Source organism: Ranitomeya imitator, chromosome 2, assembly GCF_032444005.1.
Source record: "Ranitomeya imitator isolate aRanImi1 chromosome 2, aRanImi1.pri, whole genome shotgun sequence".
Classification (NCBI taxonomy): Eukaryota; Metazoa; Chordata; class Amphibia; order Anura; family Dendrobatidae; genus Ranitomeya; species Ranitomeya imitator.
In genome coordinates this window covers 281,180,446-281,203,660 of record NC_091283.1, presented here as the reverse complement: position 1 = coordinate 281,203,660, position 23,215 = coordinate 281,180,446, and the positions used below count along the sequence as shown (strand labels likewise).

At 45.2% G+C, this 23,215-nt stretch overlaps 1 protein-coding gene across 3 annotated transcripts in view; it reads right to left on the bottom strand.

Annotated features, from left to right (window-relative positions):
• The window catches only part of LOC138663147 (zinc finger protein 271-like), a 119,774-nt gene that overhangs the window by 58,396 nt on the left and 38,163 nt on the right, over positions 1-23,215 (bottom strand). For all 3 annotated transcript variants that reach the window (XM_069749286.1, XM_069749285.1, XM_069749287.1), the window contains 5 exons: positions 11,348-11,567; positions 10,189-10,335; positions 9,880-10,059; positions 8,115-8,238; positions 7,934-8,031 (listed from right to left, as the gene is read on the bottom strand). In XM_069749286.1, coding sequence (XP_069605387.1) covers positions 7,934-8,031; positions 8,115-8,238; positions 9,880-10,059; positions 10,189-10,284 — 498 coding nt within the window. In that variant the 5' untranslated portion in view covers positions 10,285-10,335; positions 11,348-11,567. The remainder of the gene's footprint in view (positions 1-7,933; positions 8,032-8,114; positions 8,239-9,879; positions 10,060-10,188; positions 10,336-11,347; positions 11,568-23,215) is intronic.

The window sequence follows — 23,215 nt, the reverse complement described above, 5'->3', positions numbered from 1 at the left end:
TACCAAATTTGGAAACCGTGGATGGATCTTAACACGAACTTGAATCTTGAACAAACCTTGACTTTATCTATTTGAGACTTCATTATCCTGTGAGAGATTCTGATGACACTGGGGTTGAGCCTACGTTGGGTGGGGTGCAGGGGGGTGGGAGGCGGAACTCATAAAACGGAGCAAAGTATAATCCTGACTTGTAAATGTACTGCAGCTTACCATAAAGTAAAGTGCAGAATCTCATTTCCTTCCCCATTTTCCCTCTTTTATGTCCCCCCATGTTCTTGTCTCGTCATATCTGTATTTTCGAATTTGAGTTAATATATGTATGGTTTTTCCTCTTTGTTTAGATTTAAGCTTATTGAACTCCCTTGTAAGGGAATCTGTTGTACAATTGCTATGTTATTGAAACTAAAAAAACAAGTTCATAATCATTTAGAAACAACAATGCTAGTGTTTTAACGCAGGAAGAGTTCAGAAATCAATATTTGGTGGAATAACCATGATTTTTAATCCCAGCTTTCATGTGTCTTGGCATGCTTTCCACCAGTCTTTCACACTGCTTTTGGGTGACAAAAATGTAAGCAGTTCTTCTTTGTTTGATGGCTTGTGACTCTCCATCTTCCTCTTCATTACATTCCAGAGGTTTTCAATGGGGTTTAGGTCTGGAGATTGGGCTGGCCAAGACAGGGATTTGATGTGGTGCTCCTTCATCCACAACTTTATTGACCTAGATGTGTGGCATGGCGCATTGTCCTACTGGAAAACCAGTCCTCAGAGGTGGGGAACAATGCCTGAGCAGAAGGAATAGCATTAAGCTACTTACTGGTAGCGGCATTTTTCGGAGGCCCATGACAGCACTACGAGAGAGGGGATCCGCCCTTCAGGAACAGGAAACCTACAGATACAAAAGGGCGGCACCTCTCCCTATGCATCAGTTGTATTTCAGAGCCTGAGAGGACTACCGCGGTTAGTAGCACACAAATATACATTATATACAGTTTATGTACAAAAATAATCCATCATATTGAACTATATACCACACGTGAGATCTATCTATCTCATTATATATACTATAGGAAGTGAAACCCCCACGTGATTAGGGAGGGAACTAAGGGTGCTGTCATGGGCCTCCGAAAAATGCCGCTACCAGTAAGTAGCTTAATGCTTTATTCGGATTCCCATGACAGCACTACGAGAGAATTACAGAGATGTAAACTACCTTAGGGAGGGACTATAGCCTGCAGCACCCTTAACCCGAAGGTGAGATCAGAAGAGAACCCCAAGTCCAACCTATAGTGCTTGAAAAAGGTGGAAGGGGATGACCACGTAGCTGCCTTACATATCTGGTCGATCGACACTCCAGATCTTTCAGCCCAGGATGTAGCCATGGCCCGGGTGGAATGTGCCCTCAGATTCTGCGGAGCTGGACCTCCACCTGCAGTATAAACCAGAGAGATAGCCTCCCTAATCCACTTCGCTAGCGTGTACTTTGAAACTCTAAGACCTTTCCTGGGACCTTGGAAGGATAGAAACAACGCATCCTCTCTCTTCCAAGCATCAGTGACTGATATATATTCTAACAGACATCTCCTAACATCTAATGTATGGAGTAACTCCTTTTTGGAATTAGAAGTATTAGGGAGAAATGACGGTAACACTATCTCCTGAGATCTGTGAAAATCTGAGGCCACTTTTGGTAAATAAGCTGGATCTGGTCTGAGGACTACTCTGTCCTGTAGAAATTCTGTATAAGGGGACAGCCTAGAAAGAGCCTGTATGTCTCCTACCCTACGAGCAGATGTAATTGCAACCAAAAACGCTGTTTTGAGGGATAGTAATTTAAGTGAGGCTGAATGTAAGGGCTCAAATGGTTCCTTAGTCAAGGCTGAAAGGACTAGATTGAGATCCCAAGGCATTGACCTATTCCTGTGTATAGGTCTGGATCTACTAGATGCTTTGATAAACCTTGATACCCAATAATTACCCGCAATGTTACAAGAAAATAGAGCCCCCAGGGCTGATACTTGTACTTTTAGTGTACTTGTGGATAGATTTAGCTCTAGCCCCCTCTGCAGGAATTCTAGAATCTGGTTGATTGGTATACCCTCTTCAATATTAAAATTTGAAGAGGCCAGAAACTTCCTCCAAGTTCTAGAGTAGATCTTAGTTGTTATGTTTTTCCTACTCTTCATAAGGGTATCAATTAGGTTTGGAGAAAAACCTCTGCTTTTTAACAATGACCTCTCAAAAACCATGCCGTCAAATGGAGACCCTTCACTTGTGGATGGTTGATCGGACCTTGATGAAGTAAGTCCGGAATGTCCGGCAGCACCCAGGGGTCTTTCACGGACATGGTCCTGAGCCAGGAAAACCAAGCTCTTCTGGGCCAGAACGGAGCGATCAGTATGACTCTCGCTTGATCCTCCCTTATCTTTCTGACCACCAGCGGCAATAGATTGAGCGGGGGGAACGCATATGCCAATCGGAAATCCCATCTGATCAGGAAGGCATCCACTGCCAGTGGATATTCCCTGGGATTTAAGGAACAGAAATTTATCGTCTTTCTGTTGTGCTTGGTGGCAAATAAGTCCACTTCTGGATGACCCCACATGTGGACAATCCGGTTGAAGATCTTTGTGTTCAGAGACCATTCTCCTTGTTTTAAGGTGCTTCGACTTAGAAAGTCTGCTCTTATATTCTCTCTCCCTCTTATGTGAACTGCGGATAAAGATAGAAAATGGTTTTCTGCTGTCTGGAGCAGGCGATCCGCTACTTCCATCAGGGACTTGGAGCGTGTTCCACCGTGGTGATTCACATAGGCCACTGCCACCTGGTTGTCGGAGAGGATTTTGACATGGTGACCCTGTAGATATACGAGGAGTTCTTTAATTGAGAATTCAATTGCCATTAACTCCCTCTGATTGGAAGAGGCTGATGTTTGGGGATCCCATAAACCCTGGACTACTACGTCACCCATGTGTGCCCCCCACCCCGTGGGGCTGGCGTCCGTCGTAATTACCCGAGTCACTTGAGTCACCCAGGGAACTCCTGCTGACAGATTGTCTTCCTTCAGCCACCATCTAAGAGATGGACTCAACATCAACTGACCCTGCAAGGAACCTTGTAAGACTCTATCATAATTTAGTACGTCAAACTGTAAAGGTCTGGAGTGGAACTGTGCCCAACGGACGGCCGGAATACAGGAAGTTAGGGAACCTAACAAAGACATAGCCTGTCTAAGAGTCATGGTTGGTTTATTAATTGCTTTTAATACCTGTTGTTGGATATGGAGCAGTTTATCAGGTGGAAGACAGCATTGTTGGGACTCGGAATTTAACAGCAGCCCTAGAAATCTCTGGGTTTTTAGGGGTTGTAATCGGGATTTTTCATAGTTTATAACCCAGCCCAGATGCTCTAGTTTAGACATAGCTGTTTTTACCTGAGCAAGGCAATGGTCTGCTGAGTTTCCAACTATCAGGAAATCATCCAGATAAGGGATTATGAGGATATCAAATTCACGTAAGTGTGCCATGACCTCCGCAACAACTTTAGTGAATACTCGGGGAGACGTTGAGAGGCCGAAGGGAAGGGCTCTAAATTGAAAATGTCGAACAATACCCCCCATAGACACTGCCACACGTAGAAACCTCTGAAAGTTCTCATGGATAGGAACATGATAATACGCATCTTTTAAGTCCACAACTACCATGAAGCAGTGTTTGAACAACATTTTTATTGCAGAGCTGATTGACTATTTTAAATGTGGCCTTAACCAGGTATTCATTAAGGGATTTAAGGTTAATAATAGTCCTAAATGACCTGTCCGGTTTTTGAATCAGAAATAGAGGAGAGTAGAATCCACTCCCTCTTTCTGACTCTGGGACCTCAATCAGCACGTTTTTAAGGCATAAACTCACAACTTCTGCCTCTAAAGCCGTCTGTTCAATAGTGGAAGAACGTAAGGGGGTTAGCATAAACTTATCCCGAGGCCAGTGAATAAATTCCAATTTCAGGCCTTCTGAAATAATACCTCGGACCCAGTCACTATTTGAGATGTTAGTCCATGCGGAAGAGAAGGCTGACAATCTCCCTCCCACAGGGATTGCTAGTCATTGGTCCGGTTTCTTACATTCTTTTGAGGAACGGCGGAACATGTAACCCGTACCTCTCCTGCGTCTATCCTCCCATCTAAAATTCTCTCTAGAGGGCGAGGATGCGCGCTTCCTTCCGCGACCAAATCTCCTCCTGTTGAATGGACGCCGATAAGAGGCTGATGACAAACTAGGAAATTTTTTCTTGTCATCTCCAGCCTTTTCAAGCAGCTCATCCAAGGTTGGCCCAAAGAGATATTCCCCTTTGCATGGAATAGCGCATAATTTGGACCTTGATTGAATGTCACCCGACCAACACTTCAACCACAGGGCTCTACGAGCCGCGTTGGAGAGTCCTGCTGCTCTGGCCGCCATTCTGACCGAATCGACCGACGCGTCCGACAGGAAAGCCGCAGCATCTTGAATCACCGGAAGCGCACTTAGAATAGAACTTCTGGAAGTGCCTTCTTTAAGCTGGGATTCCAACTGTTCCAGCCAGACCATTAGGGATCTGGCTGTACAAGTCGCAGCCACTGCCGGTCTCAAGGATCCGGCTGCCATCTCCCAAGTACCTTTAAGGAAGGTATCCGCCTTCCTGTCAAGAGGGTCTTTAAGGGATCCCATGTCCTCGAAAGGTAATGCGGCTCTCTTTGATGCCTTTGCCACCGCGGCATCTAATTTAGGGGCCTTGTCCCAGGTATCCACAGTTGTATCCTCAAAGGGATACCTGCGTTTTAAAGCTGGTGGTAATGAGCCTTTCTTCTCCGGTTTCTTCCATTCTCGGAGAATCAGGTCTTGAATTTTATCATTCACCGGGAAGGATCTACGCTTCTTGTGTTCCAAGCCACTGAACATTAGCTCCTGACGGGAAAGCTGAGTCTTAGGTTCTTCTAGGCCCATCGTACCTCTGACCGACTTAACTAATTTATCCACCCGGTCCAGAGGCAGACAGAATCGGCCAGATTCCTCTTCTGATGACGAGGAAGAGAGATTTGAGCCATAAGAACCTTCCTCTTTATCTTCCTGTGACGAATCAGAGATCACAGAGGCTCTCTGTTTTGAACTTCCCGCCTGGGACATAGACCGCAGGGATTCCCTTACTTCTGTACGGATCATCTCACGTAGATTAGCCGTAGAAGCAGATTCTTCCGCTACCTAGGGGAGGACAATAAGGGTGATACCATCTATCTAGCCTGATGTCACTCAACCCCTCCACTCCTGTAGACCTCACCGTCTGTTGTATACAGGAGGCGCATAATTTTTTAGTATAAGAATCTGGTAACGGGACTTCACAAAGGGCACACTCCTTATGTTTCGACTTTGCACTTTTCTTCCCCTAGAATGACAAAGTATAAGGGGCCCGCGTCACTGAGTGAGCATTCACGTAGATCTCTTACCAGTGTACGCCAACAAAGGTACCGGAACACGAGGGGGTTCTTTGCCAGTCGATGCTCTAGATCCCTGCTTGGACGAGCTTTTACGGCTGGACTGGTCACTCCTGGCATGCTCCTTCTCCGAGGGCTTTTGTCGCACCTCCTCCGACAGCTGAAGCTGCCGCTCACCATCACTCTCCATGATGTGGATGTGACCAAAGGCAGAGCTCTAAATCCAGCTCCTGCTTAAATCCCCCTCAGATCCGGTCAGCAGGCTGCCTGGCGCCACTCTCATTGGTTCCTGCTGATGAGGCTACAGCTCAGCGGGGTCAGCGCCGTGTGTGAGGAGTCCGGCGTTCAGGATCAATGGGCGCCGCCATCTTGGATGAACTGCGCATGCGCAGTTCCCCAGTGACCCGGAAGCGCCTGCTGACTCTGCCCCCTCGACGTCACTGCACCCGGAAACGCTCCAGCTAACGCTGAGAGCGATGCAGGACGCCGAAGAGCATGCAGCCGCGCACCAGATAGCGTTCCCCTCCTGGCACCACTACCTCACCACCGCGCTGCACCACCACATGAACCGAAGGAGCGCTATACTTACCGGCGCCGGCGCTGAAGGAGATCAGGAATCCTCCGGACTCTGCTCCCTGCTGTCTACGTCACTGACGTGCAGTCCAGCCAGGACCACCGTGACGTCTTCCAGGGGCTTCCGCACCGGCCGAGGTAGGAGACCCCCCCGCTACCTGATTCGGTCCGGCCGGCCTGAGATCCATTACGAGATTCATCTGTAGGATCCTGTCCCTTCAGGAACAGGATATCAACTGATGCATAGGGAGAGGTGCCGCCTTTTTGTATCTGTAGGTTTCCTGTTCCTGAAGGGCGGATCCCCTCTCTCGTAGTGCTGTCATGGGAATCCGAATAAAAACTGCTTTTCCATAACCTTGTATGGGACTTGATTCATACGTCCTTCGCAAAGAACAACCTGCCCAATTCCAGCCTTGCTGAAGCATCCTAAGATCATCACCGATCCTCCTCCAAATTTCACAGTGGGTGCAAGACACTGTGGCTTTTACTCCTCTCCAGGTCTCCGTCTAACCATTAGACGACCAGGTGTAGGACAAAACTGAAAATTAGACTCATCAGAGAAGATTACCTTACTCAAGTCCTCTATGGTCCAATCCTTATGGTCTTTGGCAAACCTCAGCCTGGCTCTCCTTCTCATTGATGAATGGCTTTTTTCTAGCTTTACATGATTTGAGGCCTTCGTCTAGGAGCCTGTTACGAACTGTTCTTGCCGTGCACATCACCCTGGCTGCCATTTGCAATTCCTTTGGTAGGTCATTTTATGTCATCCTGCGGTTGCTGAGTGACATTCGAATAAGGTGACGGTCATCCCGGTCAGTGGAGAGTCGTTTTCGCCCTCTGCCAGTCTGTAGCTTTGTTGTCCCCATGACAACATGAGTAAGATCGGTTAGATCGAAAAGCATAGTCTATATTCTCTGTCTGCATCCACCTATAAGTAAGGACTTGCTATATTTTATATTTTGGATGTACTAATAAAGCCTTTCAAGTTTTAAGAAGCTGGAATCTACACCTACTTTCTTCATGCATGCAAATGTCTGCTGCTTGACCTTGTTGTAATTGACTGCTGTCTTAAAAATTTTAAGGATGGAGGCAACATGATGCTCACTGTGTCCCTCTGCTAGGAAAGCCATCATCGAGCCCTTCTATTCCTCACTTAATACTTTTCTTTTCAATTTCCTAATACTTTTGGGATATTACTGGCACTTGTTTTGCTCTCCAGCTTGTCCTATTGCAAGAAGATTGTGAAGACCACAACAGTGTTTTTTATACTTTCCCTCGTTAAATAAGATTTGGTTCAGGTGATCACCTAATCAGAAGCACATTAAGTAGAATGAGATGTACTCTGGTTGGAATTCAACTGACACTGGAATGGAATGGCTGTCAGACATGTAGACAAGCTGATTTTTATAAAACTGTGCAGTGGTCTCTTAATTTTTGCCAGAGCTCTATATTACATAGATAGATAGAAGAAAAGCTGGCAATTCATATGCCATGTGCTGTAAAATCACTGCAGGATAGAAGACATGGATTACATACAGTAAATACGTATAGAATAGGTAGATATATAGATGTCAGTGACAAATACAATTAGCACAGTGTGTGTGAAAATTACTGTACGTGTATTTAACTAGTAAAAGATTTTTTTAGGAAAAAAATGGCGTGGCCTCCTGCGCAATTTTCGTAACCAGCACCCTGAAACAAATATTGTAAAAGTCACAGACAGATGGAGAAGTCACATCTATGATCAGCTCTAATCCTGCCATCTCCACCGTTCTCATTACACAAGTATAAAACATAGAATACTAGTGGATAAAACAAGACTGAGCACAAGACCTTCACAGCCGTCTACACATCATAGGGGAGATCTCATGACACCTTCTCTCCATCTACCTGATGATCCTGAGGAACATTGGGATCTTCTTGGTTACAGTCCTGTGGAAGAAGAGGATGAGGACATCTCTCTGGTGTTGTCCTCTTACTGGATAGATCTGGAGGAAGCACATACAGGGACTGAATTCATTCTATACATACAGATAATTATAGGCCGTGTGTATTTAGTCCTATCTATTACCTGGTGATGTGAGGGGCTGGGGAACCTCCATCATGACGTCCTTGTACAGATCTTTGTGTCCTTCTAAATACTCCCACTCCTCCATGGAGAAATAGACGGCGACATCCTGACACCTTATAGGAACCTGACACATACAATGATACCGTCATCCCCCGATCCCTTCACATCATCTATTATATAATGCTAGGAGCGTCACTCTGTCTGAAGCCTTTATAGAACGCACAAGCACGACGTGCCGATGCAGTCTAGACCCCACAGAATGACGCATCTGGCAGTAGCGTAGCTACCGTGGGAGCAAAGGGGGCCATCGCCCCGGGCCCAGTGCTCACAGGGGGCCCACCCGGAGGTATGCTACAGTAACTGTATTGGCGTGCACAGCGTGCCGATACAGTTACATTCTGAGGCAGAGCAGGGAGAATCAATTTCCCTGCTCTTCCATCCGTTCGCTATGGGCCCCTGAGCAGGCGGGCCCACCCACCTGTCATTGCAGGGTCAACTGTATCGGCATCTAGCTGATGCAGCTGACCGCATTGATGAGGGAAGGAGTGCTATGCTCCGTCTCCCATCATCCCCCTGTCAGCGTCTGACGTCACCGACGCTGACACTGACAAGGAGGCGTGATTACATCACTGCCCGACGCCACGGTCCGGAGGTGAGCGGGAGCAGCGCAAGAACCAAGAAGAAGAGAGGTGAGTATTTATTGTTTTTCTTTATGGGGGCTGCCTTATATTACCGGGTCTACCTGTTGGGGGGGTGCTGCCTTATACTACGGTGTCTGCCTGTGAGGGGGTTCTGCCTTATAATACAGAGTCTGCCTCTGGGGGGTGCTGCCTTATATTACCGGGTCTACCTGTGTGGGGGTGCTGCCTTATACTCCGGTGTCTGCCTGTGAGGGGGTGCTGCCTTATAATACAGAGTCTGCCTCTGGGGGGTGCTGCCTTATAATACAGGATCTGCCTGTTGGGGGTGCTGCCTTATACTACGGTGTCTGCCTATGGGGGGTGCTGCCTTATATTACAGAGACTGCCTGTGAGGGGGGTGCTGCCTTATAATACAGAGTCTGTCTGTGGGGGGTGCTGCCTTATAATACAGGATCTGCCTGTTGGGGGTGCTGCCTTATAATACAGAGTCTGCCTATGGGGGGTGCTGCCTTATAATACAGAGTCTGCCTGTGGGGGGTGCTGCCTTATAATACAGAGTCTGCCTGTGGGGGGTGCTGCCTTATAATACAGTGTCTGCCTATGAGGGGGTGCTGCCTTATAATACAGAGTCTGCCTGTGGGGGGTGCTGCCTTATACTGCAGAGTCTGCCTGTGGGGGGGTGCCTTATACTATAGAGACAGAATGGGGGAGCAGAATGGGTGCAGCACATGACAGAATTGGGGTGCAGGATGGGAACAGCGCATGACAGAATGGGGTCGCAGAATTGGAGTAGCACATACCAGAATTGGGGCGCAGGATGGGAGCACATGACAGGATGAGGGCACAGGAAGAGATTAGCATATGACAAGAAGGAGGCGCACAAAACAGTATGAGGGCGCAAGATGGGGGCCGCACATGACAGGAAGGGGGTGCAGGATGGGGTCTGCACATGATAGGAATGGGGCGCAAAATGGTAGCAGCACATGACAAGATTAGGGCGCAGGATGGAAGCAACACATACCAGGATGGAGACCATATACCAATATAAATGCTCGCCACCCGGGCGTAGAACGGGTTCAATAGCTAGTTACTCTATAATGTCCCAGCATTCCCAGCAGTGTCACCTCTCTAGTCAGCAGCTTAATCATCTTGTAGGCGAGTTCTAGGATCTTTTGGTCATTGATGTCCTCATGTATCAGAGGGTGAGACGGAGGCTCCGTGATTGGGCTCAGGGGTCTTCCCCATCCCTCAGACACAGGGTCCTGACAGTGCTCCTTAGATGACTTCTTCACTACTGTGTAATCCTGGTTATGGAGAGACACATTAATAAATCTCACTACAGACATTTCCAGAGTCCTCACCTCCCCAGTTCTGTCCATCTGTTATTCCCATAGATAAGAATAATGTAATGTGACATCATCAGAATCTCTCACCTCTCCAGTAAGACGGAAGAGGATCTCTAGGGTGAGGTGCAATATCCTCTCCACCATCTTGTCTCCGTCCATATCCATCTGTGATGGATAAATCATGAAAATTTTCTTATGTAGATCTTCACTAAGAGGATCCGATATTGTAGAGACCTGAATGAGAAGATGAGCCGATGTAACATCATAAAAATCCTCTGTAATAACACAATTACTGGAGATAATAAGGGAAATATATGAGGAGATTTATCATTTTACAGTATTTAGTTTTCTTCTTTACATCTACTAATAAAACTTATATAGTTTAGGCCACCGACAACAAGCAGTTTCTTCCTTGGAGTCGGCAGCTGAATACGTTTCTCATAGAATATCAAAAATGATAGATACCACTTAGTTTCACTTCTTCAAAAAATTGCTACACTGTAGCTAGCACTACTCAGAATGCAGAAACAGGAAACTTTGCAAAAACAGATGTGACAGTGTGATTTACAATGGATATATCTTTGCTAGCAGCAGAGGAGAAGCGTGGAGAAGGAAAAAAAAAAAACAAAACCTTCTCTTTACAATTGTATGCACTTATGGCAACAGTACACGACATGAACCAAAACAGATACAGACGTCCGGGAGAACCAATGCCCTCTTTATTATTCTGTGACCCATGCAGGCCGTTCTGGGAACAGACAACTATCAATCGCTCTGGGCACACATATGCCCAGGCCGCCTGAGTGAGGAGCACAACAAGCGGAAATTCTACCACCCTCTGGTCCGGTCATTCCGACTGTCTCGCCGGCTATGGGAATCTGTGGCAGCCCTCTAAGCTATCACCATCCAAGCATGGAACATGGGACTACTTGTCACGGGACCACCTGTCCCTCCTGATGCACGGGAATCTGTGATAGCTTATCGAGCGATTTGACCTCCTGCCGTCTGTTACCCAGCAACCACAAACAAAACAGTCATCGTTCCAGTTTTTCTCCCGATCTCACACAAACATGGAACACATACACGGCACACAGCAGACACCTTGACTTATATCCCAGGGTTTGGATACAGGCTTGGACTTTTTACACTACCTGGGAATGCAGTGGTGACCACACCTGACTGGCTAAAGGTATAGACCTGGACTGGGCACAGGGGATATTCAGGTAAGATGACAACATTTTCTTACCTTACTCTGATGGAGCTGCAGTTTCCGTCCTGTGAGCCAAGGCAGTGGCCGGCACTCTCGTCCTTCCGGTCAGCAAGGCCCCCGTGCGTTTCGTTCACTGCCCCGTATGAAGGCGCCAGATGTTATGGAAATTTGGTTTGGGATGAATCTATCCCTGTGTGTGCTGCGGCTGTTCCCAATTATCAGATCAGATATGTTGAGCACTCAAGAAAGAATGACTCTGAAACAAAAGTAATAAGATAAGGTATAATGGTGTGCACTCAGTCAATTTAAGGCAAGGTGCAGGTGTCATGGACTAGAAAAGTCCCAGTAATCCAATATAATTTGAGAGACACCGCACACTCTAGTGGTTAATTATGCAAGATAGTGTGAATTTATTCAACATAACTCAATATAAGTAACACATGGGAGCAATTCTACAAACATAAAGGTACCTTCACACTAAGTGACGCTGCAGCGATACCGACAACGATGTCGATCGCTGCAGCGTCGCTGTTTGGTCACTGGAGAGCTGTCACACAGGCAGCTCTCCAGCGACCAACGATCCCGAAGTTCCCGGGTAACCAGGGTAAACATCGGGTTACTAAGCGCAGGGCTGCGCTTAAAAACCCGATGTTTACCCTGGTTACCGTTGTAAATGTAAAAAAACAAACACTACATACTTACATTCCCGGTGTCTGGTCAGGTCCCTCGCCTTCACCTTCCAGCACTGACTGAGCGCCGGCCGTAAAGTACAGCGGTGACGTCACCGCTGTGCTGTGCTTTACGGCTGGCCGGCGCTCACTAGTCAGTGCGGGAAGCTGACGGCGGGGGACATGACCAGACACCGGGAATGTAAGTATGTAGTGTTTGTTTTTTTACATTTACACTGGTAACCAGGGTAAACATCGGGTTACTAAGCGCGGCCCTGCGCTTAGTAACCCGATGTTTACCCTGGCTACCAGTGAAGACATCGCTGGATCGGCGTCACACACGCCGATCCAGCGATGTTAGCGGCAGATCCAGCGACAAAATAAAGTGCTGGACTTTCCCCAGTGCTGGACTTTCCCCAGCAACCAACGATCTACCTAACTAACCGATCTAACTAAATTGTTCTGTGTGACAGCGATCAACGATCAGGCCCCTGCTGGGAGATCGTTGGTCGCTGTCACACAGAACAATTTAGTTAACGATATCGTTGCTATGTCACAAAAAGCAACGATATTGTTCAGTGTGACGGTACCTTAAGGAAAAGCGATCAAATCTAGTAACAAAACATGACGTTTCGACTCTCCCGAGTCTTAATCATACCATCGCTAAAAGACAAAAAACAGAATATCAATAAATACAAACACATAGTATGTACAGATATACAGGTCTGCAAGGTACATGTGTAATATACCATAAGTCCATTAGGAAAGTTGCAAAGAGGTAAGTCGAGCGACCATAGACCCTAAGAGCACCAGCTAATACACCGAGGTGAAAAAAAGGCTTATGATATCATAGATGTGGAGAATATAGGTGTTCTAGAGGTCAAAAGTGGTATAGACCAGGAGGAGACAGTAAAGGAGGCAGTAGACATTAATTACCTTGGTATGTAGATAAGAATGCCTAAATGAAGCAAATCCTTAGTTTTTTTTAGAAACATGGGTAGTGCTGAAAAGGATTTAATAAGGAATATAGATCAGCATCATGAAAAGGTGAAGCTAGATTAAGGTAATATAAATAGGGTCCCTAGTTACAATACCTAGTTGATGGTGAGGTAATGTAAAGCCCACGGTGGTTTGTTGCCATGTGTGTGGGACCTAGAGGTGAAAAATAATGGACAATCTTGGTCAGGGATCATGCTGGATGAAGCTATTAGGTGGCCACCACAGTCCGGTTTCATTGAGGAGGACGTAGGTATCAAGTGGTGACTGCCCATGGAGCGCATGGAAACACCGGTAGAAGGTCTAAGTGATATAGCCCTGTATTACCTGTGCAATGTGTCTTGGTTAGCGGCGCTCCCGCGCCTTGCTGCAGCCGGCGTGTTATGAGGAGTCAGGATGGGGCTGAAAAGTACGAGCGGAAACCGCCGGACCGGAAGTCCTACCTAGCCATGCGCAGAATGTCTGTATACATGTAACCAGGATAACCAGCCCTGTGTGTAAGATAGCGGCGGCCATAGTGGAAAGATCCTGCATGTATAAGGGTGTCAGGGACCATGTTGAGGGAAAGCTTAGGACTGGAATGGGGTAATCTAGCGAATATGTGGAAGGTAATAGTTGCTGGCTAATGTAATTAGGACAAAAATGATTGAATGAAGTGAAAAATGAAGACTATAAAAATAAGATGAATGCTGTAAATAAGAAAAAAAAATAGTAAAAAGGTAATATTGAGAAAAATAAAAATGAAAATAAAAATAAATACAAAATGAAATAGAAAAATAATGATGAGGATGTTACCTGAATTATTGGGAGAAATGTAATCCAGAACAATAAATAAATAAATAAATATATAAAAAAGGAAAAAGAATAGACATCGGTGTGATGCCCATAGAAGAAGGGTGCAGGGTGGAGGCTGTGTACTGGGGGTATTTTAAGTATATGCGTGACAGGGGGTTAATGGGACCAAGCCGAATAAGGGTGATAGCTAATGGTGGGTATCCACAAGAGGGAAAATGAAATGATAAATAAATAAAAATTAAAAAAGGGGGGGGGGACAAGGTTAATGCGGCAAAGTAATACGAAAATCAAAACAAGTAAGTATGCGGCACTCACCCTTTTTTTGCTGTGTATTCGTGCTCTTTATTGGATATAGCTTGTACAAGTTTATACATCCATGTTAGGACATCAGGTTCACAGGAGGGTGCGGTAGTGGAGAGTGGACGACGGCCGTTTCGCATGGAATGTGCTTCAACGGGTCCAGGTGATTGATTACCAAACGTCATTTCCCTTTAAAGGGTTTTAGACGTGCATGCAAATACGTACATGAAAAAAATATTAAAAAAACAAGTGAAAGTGACTTAATAACAAGTAATCATCTCTAAAATGCAGACTTACAACCTTTGATATTAATACGGACCCTTCTTTATTGCGTTGAAAGCGTTTATAAAAATACTGACATATCTAATCTGTCGTTTAGGCCAATAGGACCTCGTGCATTGGAATTTAGAATCCATCTGGCTTCTTTTTGTAATAATAACCTATTTTGATCGCCTCCTTGCGGGGAAAATTTAAAAAATTTCTAAGCCAGCGAATTTTAGCAAGTTTGGATTAGAATTATGTACCTCTTTCATATGTTGGATTAGCCTCAGACAGCCTTTGCCTGTTGTTATTGAGTTATAGTGTTCTTTGAATCTCGTTACCAGCGGTCTAATTGTTTTGCCAATATAGAAATATAAGCAGGGACAAAAAAGAACATAAACTACGAATTTACTCTTACAGAAAATGAAATCCCGAACTTTATGTGTTATAGAGCCTAATTGGATGGGATTGCGTGTTATATGAAGGTGACAGAACCTGCAATTCCCACACTTGTGATTTCCCTCTGGAATATTACTTGTCAACCAGTTTTTTCTCGGTAATAAGATTTTATTGTGCACTAGCATATCTGACAAATTATGGGCTCGTTTATAAGCAAATTTGGGCATACTGGTGTGTATGTGTGCCAGATCTTTGTCTGTAACCCGTGCCAGTTTTTCCGTATTGATGCGTGCACAATACTATCCATATTACTATGCTTAAAGCAGAAAGAGAACCTCTCTTCATTAGTATTCTCCTCTTGGGGAGATTTTCTTTTTCTTTTTAGAACATCTGCTTGTGAACAATTACTAATACGGTTTTCAGCTTCTTTTAAAACCTGCCGGGGATAGCCTCTATCCATAAAGCGTGATTTTAACTCACCTATTTTTTCATTGAAAATTTGATTATTATTGTTGATTTTTCGTAATCTAACCATTTGGCTAAATGGGAGTCTTCTCTTAGTATACATTGGGTGTGCACTATCAAAATGCAACAAGTAGTTAGTTGCCGTTGGTTTTTTGAAGACCTTAGTTGTTATCTTACCTTCTATAATTTCTATTTTCACATCTAAATATTCTAGACTGTCAGCTCCATAGCAAGATGTAAATCGCATGTTATCTGTGTTACATCAATTCAGGTATCGAATTCAAAGTTATCGAATTCCGCCTTATTTCCATCCCAGATTATAAAAATATCGTCCACAAATCTAATAAAAAGACGAATGTGTTTGAGAAAGGGGTTATTTATGTTGGTAATATATGTATCTTCGAAGACTCCTAAGAACAGATTTGCATAAGTACATGCAGTGGGCGTACCCATTGCAGCCCCTACTAATTGTTTGTACCATTTGTCCATAAATTTAAAGGAGTTATGGGAGAGTATAAATTCTAAACCCTCTGTAATAAAAGAAATTATCTCTAAATCGAGATTTCTGTCTTGTAGAATTTTTTGGATAGCTTGTATGCCTTTCTCTTGAGGAATACGGGTATACAGATTCACTACGTCGATTGATGTTAGTGAGAACGTGCATTGCCAGTCTATCTTTTTTAAAGCTTAAACCAGATCTCCAGAGTCTTTGATATACGATGGGATTGTTGGTAAAAGTGGTTTTAATAACCAATCTATATAATGGGACAGAGATCCTGTTACCGAATTGATCCCAGAAATTACAGGGCGACCTGGCGATAATAAGCTTTCTGCTCGTTTTTTAGATAATACTCCTTTTTCTACAAATTTTCTCAGCAGTGTTCTTAATTTGTCCGCTACCAAACAATCCCACCCAGAAATATAAAACAAAATTAAGAACACTGCTGAGAAAATTTGTAGAAAAAGAAAATCTCCCCAAGAGGAGAATACTAATGAAGAGAGGTTCTCTTTCTGCTTTAAGCATAGTAATATGGATAGTATTGTGCACGCATCAATACGGAAAAACTGGCATGTGTTACAGACAGATAAAGATCTGGCACACATACACACCAGTATGCCCAAATTTGCTTATAAACGAGCCCATAATTTGTCAGATATGCTAGTGCACAATAAAATCTTATTACCGAGAAAAAAACTGGTTGACAAGTAATATTCCAGAGGGAAATCACAAGTGCGGGAATTGCAGGTTCTGTCACCTTCATATAACACACAATCCCATCCAATTAGGCTCTATAACACATAAAGTCCTCAACCAGTTCCCACAATCCATCTCTTCTGGGCTATAAATTTAGAACCTTCCTTAGGGGTGCACGCAAGTGGGGGTGCACGCTAGCGTCCCATAAGCAAAGCGTCACAGAAGATAAGCGTTGTGATACCGCAGTTATTCCATGGCAGTTAGTCAGGGCAGGTGTCAGGTAACCCACACTCTGCACTCCAGTCTATCCATGTGCATTATTCCTATCCTCCTATGTTCCCTTGTAATCCACTTTCACCGCCCAATCCCCCCTCCATCACGACTCATATACATCAGCTCCTCTCTCCTTCCCTCTCCCATGTACAGCTCCCATGCACTTCTCACCTTCCTGAAAAACCTCAGTCCATCTTACCCAAACAGACTGCATAAAAAAACTTCATACAATCCAAAAAGCTACTGGCTTTTTATCTTCCTACTCCTGCTGATATCAGGAGACATCTCCCCAAACCCCGGTCCACCATCCACCAACCTCAAACCCTACCCTACCTCACATCGAAACCTTAATAATCTTACTAATATTAATTGCACTCCTTCATCTCCTTCTTTTAATTGTGCCCTTAGGAATCCACGGTCTGTATGTAACAAGCTTCCTTTCCTACACAATTACTTTCTGAAAAACTCTCTGAATCTGCTGGCCCTCACAGAAACCTGGATTCAGGATTCTGACACTGTCTCTCCTGCTGCCATTACCCATGGTGGCTTACAATTCTCCCATTCCCCGAGACCAACAAACAGACCTGGTGGTGGAGTTGGCATACTCCTGTCCCCACAATGCACTTTCCAGGTCATCCCCTCAGTTCCATCACTCTCATTCCCTTCTTTTGAGGTCCACACAATCAGGCTCTTTCGTCCCCTCTCCCTCAGAGTAGCGGTCATATACCGGCCCCCAGGCTCACCCACCCGCTTCCTGGACCATTTCTCTGCCTGGCTGCCGCACTTCATGTCCTCAGAACTACCAACCCTTATCCTGGGAGACTTCAACATCCCCATTAACAGCCCCACTTCCACATCTGCATCCCAGCTTCTGTCACTAACCACTTCTCTCGGCCTCTCACAGCTCTCAACCTCTGAAACACACAAAGACGGTAACACCCTGGACCTGGTTTTTGCCCGGCTCTGCTCAATCTCCTACCTAGATAACTCACCGCTTCCGCTCTCTGACCACAACATTCTCTCCTTCACACTCACATATCCTCGCTCACCCCAGCACCCTCCTACACACCATTCAGTCAGAAATCTACAAGCCATTAACCCTCTTACACTTTCAGACTCCCTACGCTCATCATTGTCCCCAATCTCTTCCTTTTCCTGTCCTGATCTGGCTGTACATCACTTCAATGACACTCTTAGAAGCACCCTTGACCAAGTAGCTCCCCTCACCCTCAGAACCTCCAAACACAGAATAAAACAGCCCTGGCTCACAACGCAAACCCGATTTCTCCAGCGATGCTCTAGGTGTACTGAATGCTTATGGAGGAAAACACGCACACCAGAAGACTTCATACACTTCAAATTTATGTTAAGGACCTATAACTTTGCCCTTCACTTCGCTAAACAGACCTACTTTACCACTCTGATCTCCTCACTATCCAACAACCCCAAGAAACTTTTTGACACCTTTCACTCCCTCCTCAGGCTAAAAGCACAAGCCCCTATCACAGATATTTGTGCTGGTGACCTGGCCTCCCACTTTATAGAGAAAATAGACAATATCCGTCAGGAAATCCGCTCCCAACAACTAAGTTCAGTGACTCCCATCCCTCCCCTCATTGCCCCTGGCTCACTCTCCACATTCGATCCCATCACAGAAGAAGAAGTCTCCAAGCTCCTCTCCTCTTCTCGTCTAACTACATGCACTACCGACCCCATTCCCTCACATCTCCTCCAGTCTCTCTCTCCAGTTGTCACAAGTCACCTAACTACAATCTTTAATCTCTCCCTCTCCTCTGGCATTTTCCCCTCCTCCTTCAAACACTCTATCATTACTCCATTACTAAAGAAACCCACCCTTGACCCATCATGCACAAACAACTACAGACCGGTCTCCAATCTCCCCTTCATCTCTAAACTCTTGGAGCGCCTGATATACTCCCGCCTTACCCGTTACCTCTCCACTCACTCCCTCCTAGACCCTTCACAGTCCGGTTTCCACCCCCTACATTCGACAGAAACTGCACTCATCAAAGTGACCAATGACCTTCTGACAGCAAAACGTAATGGTGACCACTCTCTGCTCATTCTTCTCGACCTTTCTGCAGCTTTTGACACTGTTGACCACCCTCTCCTTCTCTCTAGGCTCCAGTCACTAGGCATTAAGGACACTGCTCTCTCCTGGTTCTCCTCCTACCTTTCTGACTGCTCCTTCAGTGTTCTGTTCTCTGGCTCCACTTCATCTCCTCTTCCTCTCACTGTTGGGGTACCTCAGGGCTCAGTCCTTGGCCCCCTTCTGTTCTCTCTCTACACGGCCCCAATTGGACAGACCATCAGCAGATTTGGCTTTCAGTACCATCTTTATGCCGACGACACACAACTATATACGTCATCCCCTGACCTTACCCCCGCTGTACTACAGAACGCCACTGACTGTCTGTCCGCAGTCTCCAACATCATGTCCGCTCTCTATCTGAAACTCAACCTCTCCAAAACTGAACTTCTTCTGCTCCCACCATCTACTAACCTCCCTAAATCTGACATTTCCCTCTCCGTGGGTGGCACCATAATAACACCCCGGCAGCAGGCGCGCTGTCTGGGTGTTATGTTTGACTCCGATCTCTCCTTCACCTCCCATATACAATCTCTTGCCCGCTCGTGCCACTTACATCTAAAGAACATCTCTAGAATCCGCCCTTTTCTCACCATGGAGACAGCTAAAACCCTCACTGTCGCCCTGATCCACTCCCGCCTGGATTACTGCAACGCTTTATTAATTGGCCTCCCCCTCACTCGACTTTCCCCTCTCCAGTCCATCCTTAATGCAGCAGCCAGGGTCGTCCATCTGGCTAATCGTTACTCGGACGCGTCCGCTCTTTGCCAGTCGTTACACTGGCTACCCATTCATTACAGGATACAATTCAAAGTACTTGTTCTCACCCACAAAGCTCTCCACAGTGCGGCACCCCCTTACATCTCCTCCCTCATTTCTGTCTATCAGCCACACAGACCACTGCGCTCTGCAAATGACTTTCGATTAACCTCTGCACTAATCCGTACCTCCCACTCCCGACTCCAAGACTTCTCCCGTGCTGCGCCAATCCTCTGGAATGCTCTACCCCAAGATATTAGGACAATCCATAATTTGCATAGTTTTAGGCGCTCGCTCAAAACATATTTGTTCAGAGCGGCCTATCACGTTCACTAATCAAAGTTATGTTATGTTTGTGTGTAGCCCATTCACTATCCCCATCTATTCCCCAACCCCTGAAGATGGCTGGACCATGATTGTAAATGCATCATTGTAAATACACACCTGTACTTTGCATCTCCCCCACCTCATTGTAGATTGTAAGCTCTCACGAGCAGGGTTGTCTTATTTTGCTTTAATTATTGTATTGTTAAAGGGAACCTGTCACCCCGTTTTTTGAGATTGAGCTATAAATACTGTTAAATAGGGCCTGCGCTGTGCGTTACTATAGTGTATGTAGTGTACCCCGATTCCCCATGTATGCTGAGAAATACATTACCAAAGTCGCCGTTTTCGCCTGTCAATCAGGCTGGTCTGGTCAGGTGGGCGTGTTCACAGCGCTCTTTTCTTCCCCAGCTTTCCGTTGGTGGCGTAGTGGTGTGCGCATGTCCAGAGTTCCGACTTCCCTGCGCCCACGTGAAGACACAGCGCGCGATCTGCGCTGTAATCCCTTGCATCGGTGGGGGCGGCCATCTTCCTGGGGCCGCGCGTGCGCAGATGGAGTGCTCTGCTGCACGGGGCTTCAGGAAAATGGCCGCGGGCAGCCGCGCGTGCGCATTAGAGATCGCGGCCGCCATTTTCCCAAAGCCGAGATGCAAACTCGGCTTTGGGAAAATGGCCGCCGCGATCTCTAATGCGCACGCGCGGCTGCCCGCGGCCATTTTCCTGAAGCCCCGTGCAGCAGAGCACTCCATCTGCGCACGCGCGGCCACAGGAAGATGGCCGCCCCCACCGATGCAAGGGATTACAGCGCAGATCGCGCGCTGTGTCTTCACGTGGGCGCAGGGAAGTTGGAACTCTGGACATGCGCACACCACTACGCCACCAACGGAAAGCTGGGGAAGAAAAGAGCGCTGTGAACACGCCCACCTGACCAGACCAGCCTGATTGACAGGCGAAAACGGCGACTTTGGTAATGTATTTCTCAGCATACATGGGGAATCAGGGTACACTACATACACTATAGTAACGCACAGCGCAGGCCCTATTTAACAGTATTTATAGCTCAATCTCAAAAAACGGGGTGACAGGTTCCCTTTAACGTTGTTACTTATGAATTTTGTGTTTGAAACTGTTAAACTGTAAAGCGCTGCGGAATATGTTGGCGCTATATAAATAAAGATTATTATTATTAAGTTCGGGATTTCATTTTCTGTAAGAGTAAATTCGTAGTTTATGTTCTTTTTTGTCCCTGCTTATATTTCTATATTGGCAAAACAATTAGACGGCTGGTAACGAGATTCAAAGAACCTATAACTCAATAACAACAGGCAAAGGCTGTCTGAGGTTAATCTAACATATGAAAGAGGTACATAATTCTAACCCAAACTTGCTAAAATTCGCTGGCTTAGAAATTGTAAAATATCCCCCGCAAGGAGGCGATCAAAATAGGTTATTATTACAAAAAGAAGCCAGATGGATTCTAAATTCCAATGCACAAGGTCCTATTGGCCTGAACGACAGATTAGATGTCAGTATTTTTATAAACGCTTTCAACGCAATAAAAAAGGGTCCGTATTAATATCAAAGGTTGTAAGTCTGCATTTTAGAGATGATTACTTGTTATTAAGTCACTTTCACTTGTTTTTTAATATTTTTTTCATGTACGTATTTGCATGCACGTCTAAAACCCTTTAAAGGGAAATGACGTTTGGTAATCAATCACCTGGACCCGTTGAAGCACATTCCGTGCGAAACGGCCGTCGTGCACTCTCCACTACCGCAACCTCCTGTGAACCTGATGTCCTAACATGGATGTATAAACTTGTACAAGCTATATCCAATAAAGAGCACGAATACACAGCAAAAAAAGGGTGAGTGTCGCATACTTACTTGTTTTGATGTTCATCCAGCTATATACGCTTTAAATTGCAGAGCACCGTATACCCTGTTAATTCGTGACAACTGCAGATCAGTTATTTAGGAGTCCAAAGTCCTAAAGAGTCTGCATTGCTCTTGTGCCGGCCTTTTCATTAACTCTTCGTTGTTGGAAAGTAATACGAAACAGTTGTGGGGAAAAAATTATATGGAAAAATAAAGATGAAAAATAGAAAACAACAAAAGAATAAAATAAGAAATAAAAAATAAAAAAGGAAAATAAAAAAATAAAGAGAAAAATATGAAGACAAATAAAAATAACAAAGGGGAACTGCAATGATAACTCACCTGTGTGATGAGTATAAAAGAAAAAACAAATGGTTAATACTGGAATTTTAACATATGAGCCAGTCTATTTCCCTAATCAAACCTCTGGGTGAAAGGGTGTCTAACATGTGAATCCAGAAGATTTCCCTGCTTATAAGTAGTTTGATATGGTTACCCCCTCTTCTGGGACGAGGGACCTGCTCGAGTATCTGAAGCTTTAATTGGGCCGCGGTGTGTTTTTGGGTGATAAAATGATCAGGGATAGGAAGCCACGTTTTGCCACACCGAATCATAGATTTGTGGCTTGCTATGCGATCTTTGACGTGTTGCGTTGTCTCGCCAACGTATAGAAGGCCACAGGGGCACTTGTTGACGTAGATTGCGAAGTTAGTATCGCAAGTAAAGAAGCCCTGTATGGAATAGGATTTCCCTGTCCTTGGATGAGTGACATTATCCGACTTAATGACATTTGAGCATGCTGCGCAATTTAGACATGAAGAAAAGTAGGGGTAGCCAAAGGCAAAAAATATCTATAGTATATCATCTGGGAAAATTATAGTTAAAGTAGTAAACGCTCCCAGCTGGAATTGTTTTGCCCAAATATCGGATCAAGACGGTTATCAAAGAAAGCATATAATGAAAAGGGGGAGGAAATAAATCCAAAAAAGATAACCTTGTGTCTTATAGTAAAATTGCTTTATTAAAGTGCAAGGCAAGAGGACAATGGTGACAACAGAGCCGTCCAACAATAAATAAAAACAACTAGCACATACAGGACACTAGGGAATCTGCCTGCCGACCCATATTAACAATAAAAAGCTATTTAGCATATTGGGACCAGATGACAAGACCAAATGGGGGCATAGCCTATGTCAAATTGATCACTTAGAGAGACCGCTATATCCCATACATAATAGTGCAACGATTAACATACAGTACAATATAGCTATAGTAAAACAAGGCTATAGAAAACGGTAGGAGAGTAGTTAATACATCACCCCAAAATGGTACTTCACAGATGCAGAGTCCCAGTGTTAATATGGGTCGGCAGGCAGATTCCCTAGTGTCCTGTATATGCTAGTTGTTTTTATTTATTGTTGGACGGCTCTGTTGTCACCATTGTCCTCTTGCCTTGCACTTTAATAAAGCAAACAATTCCA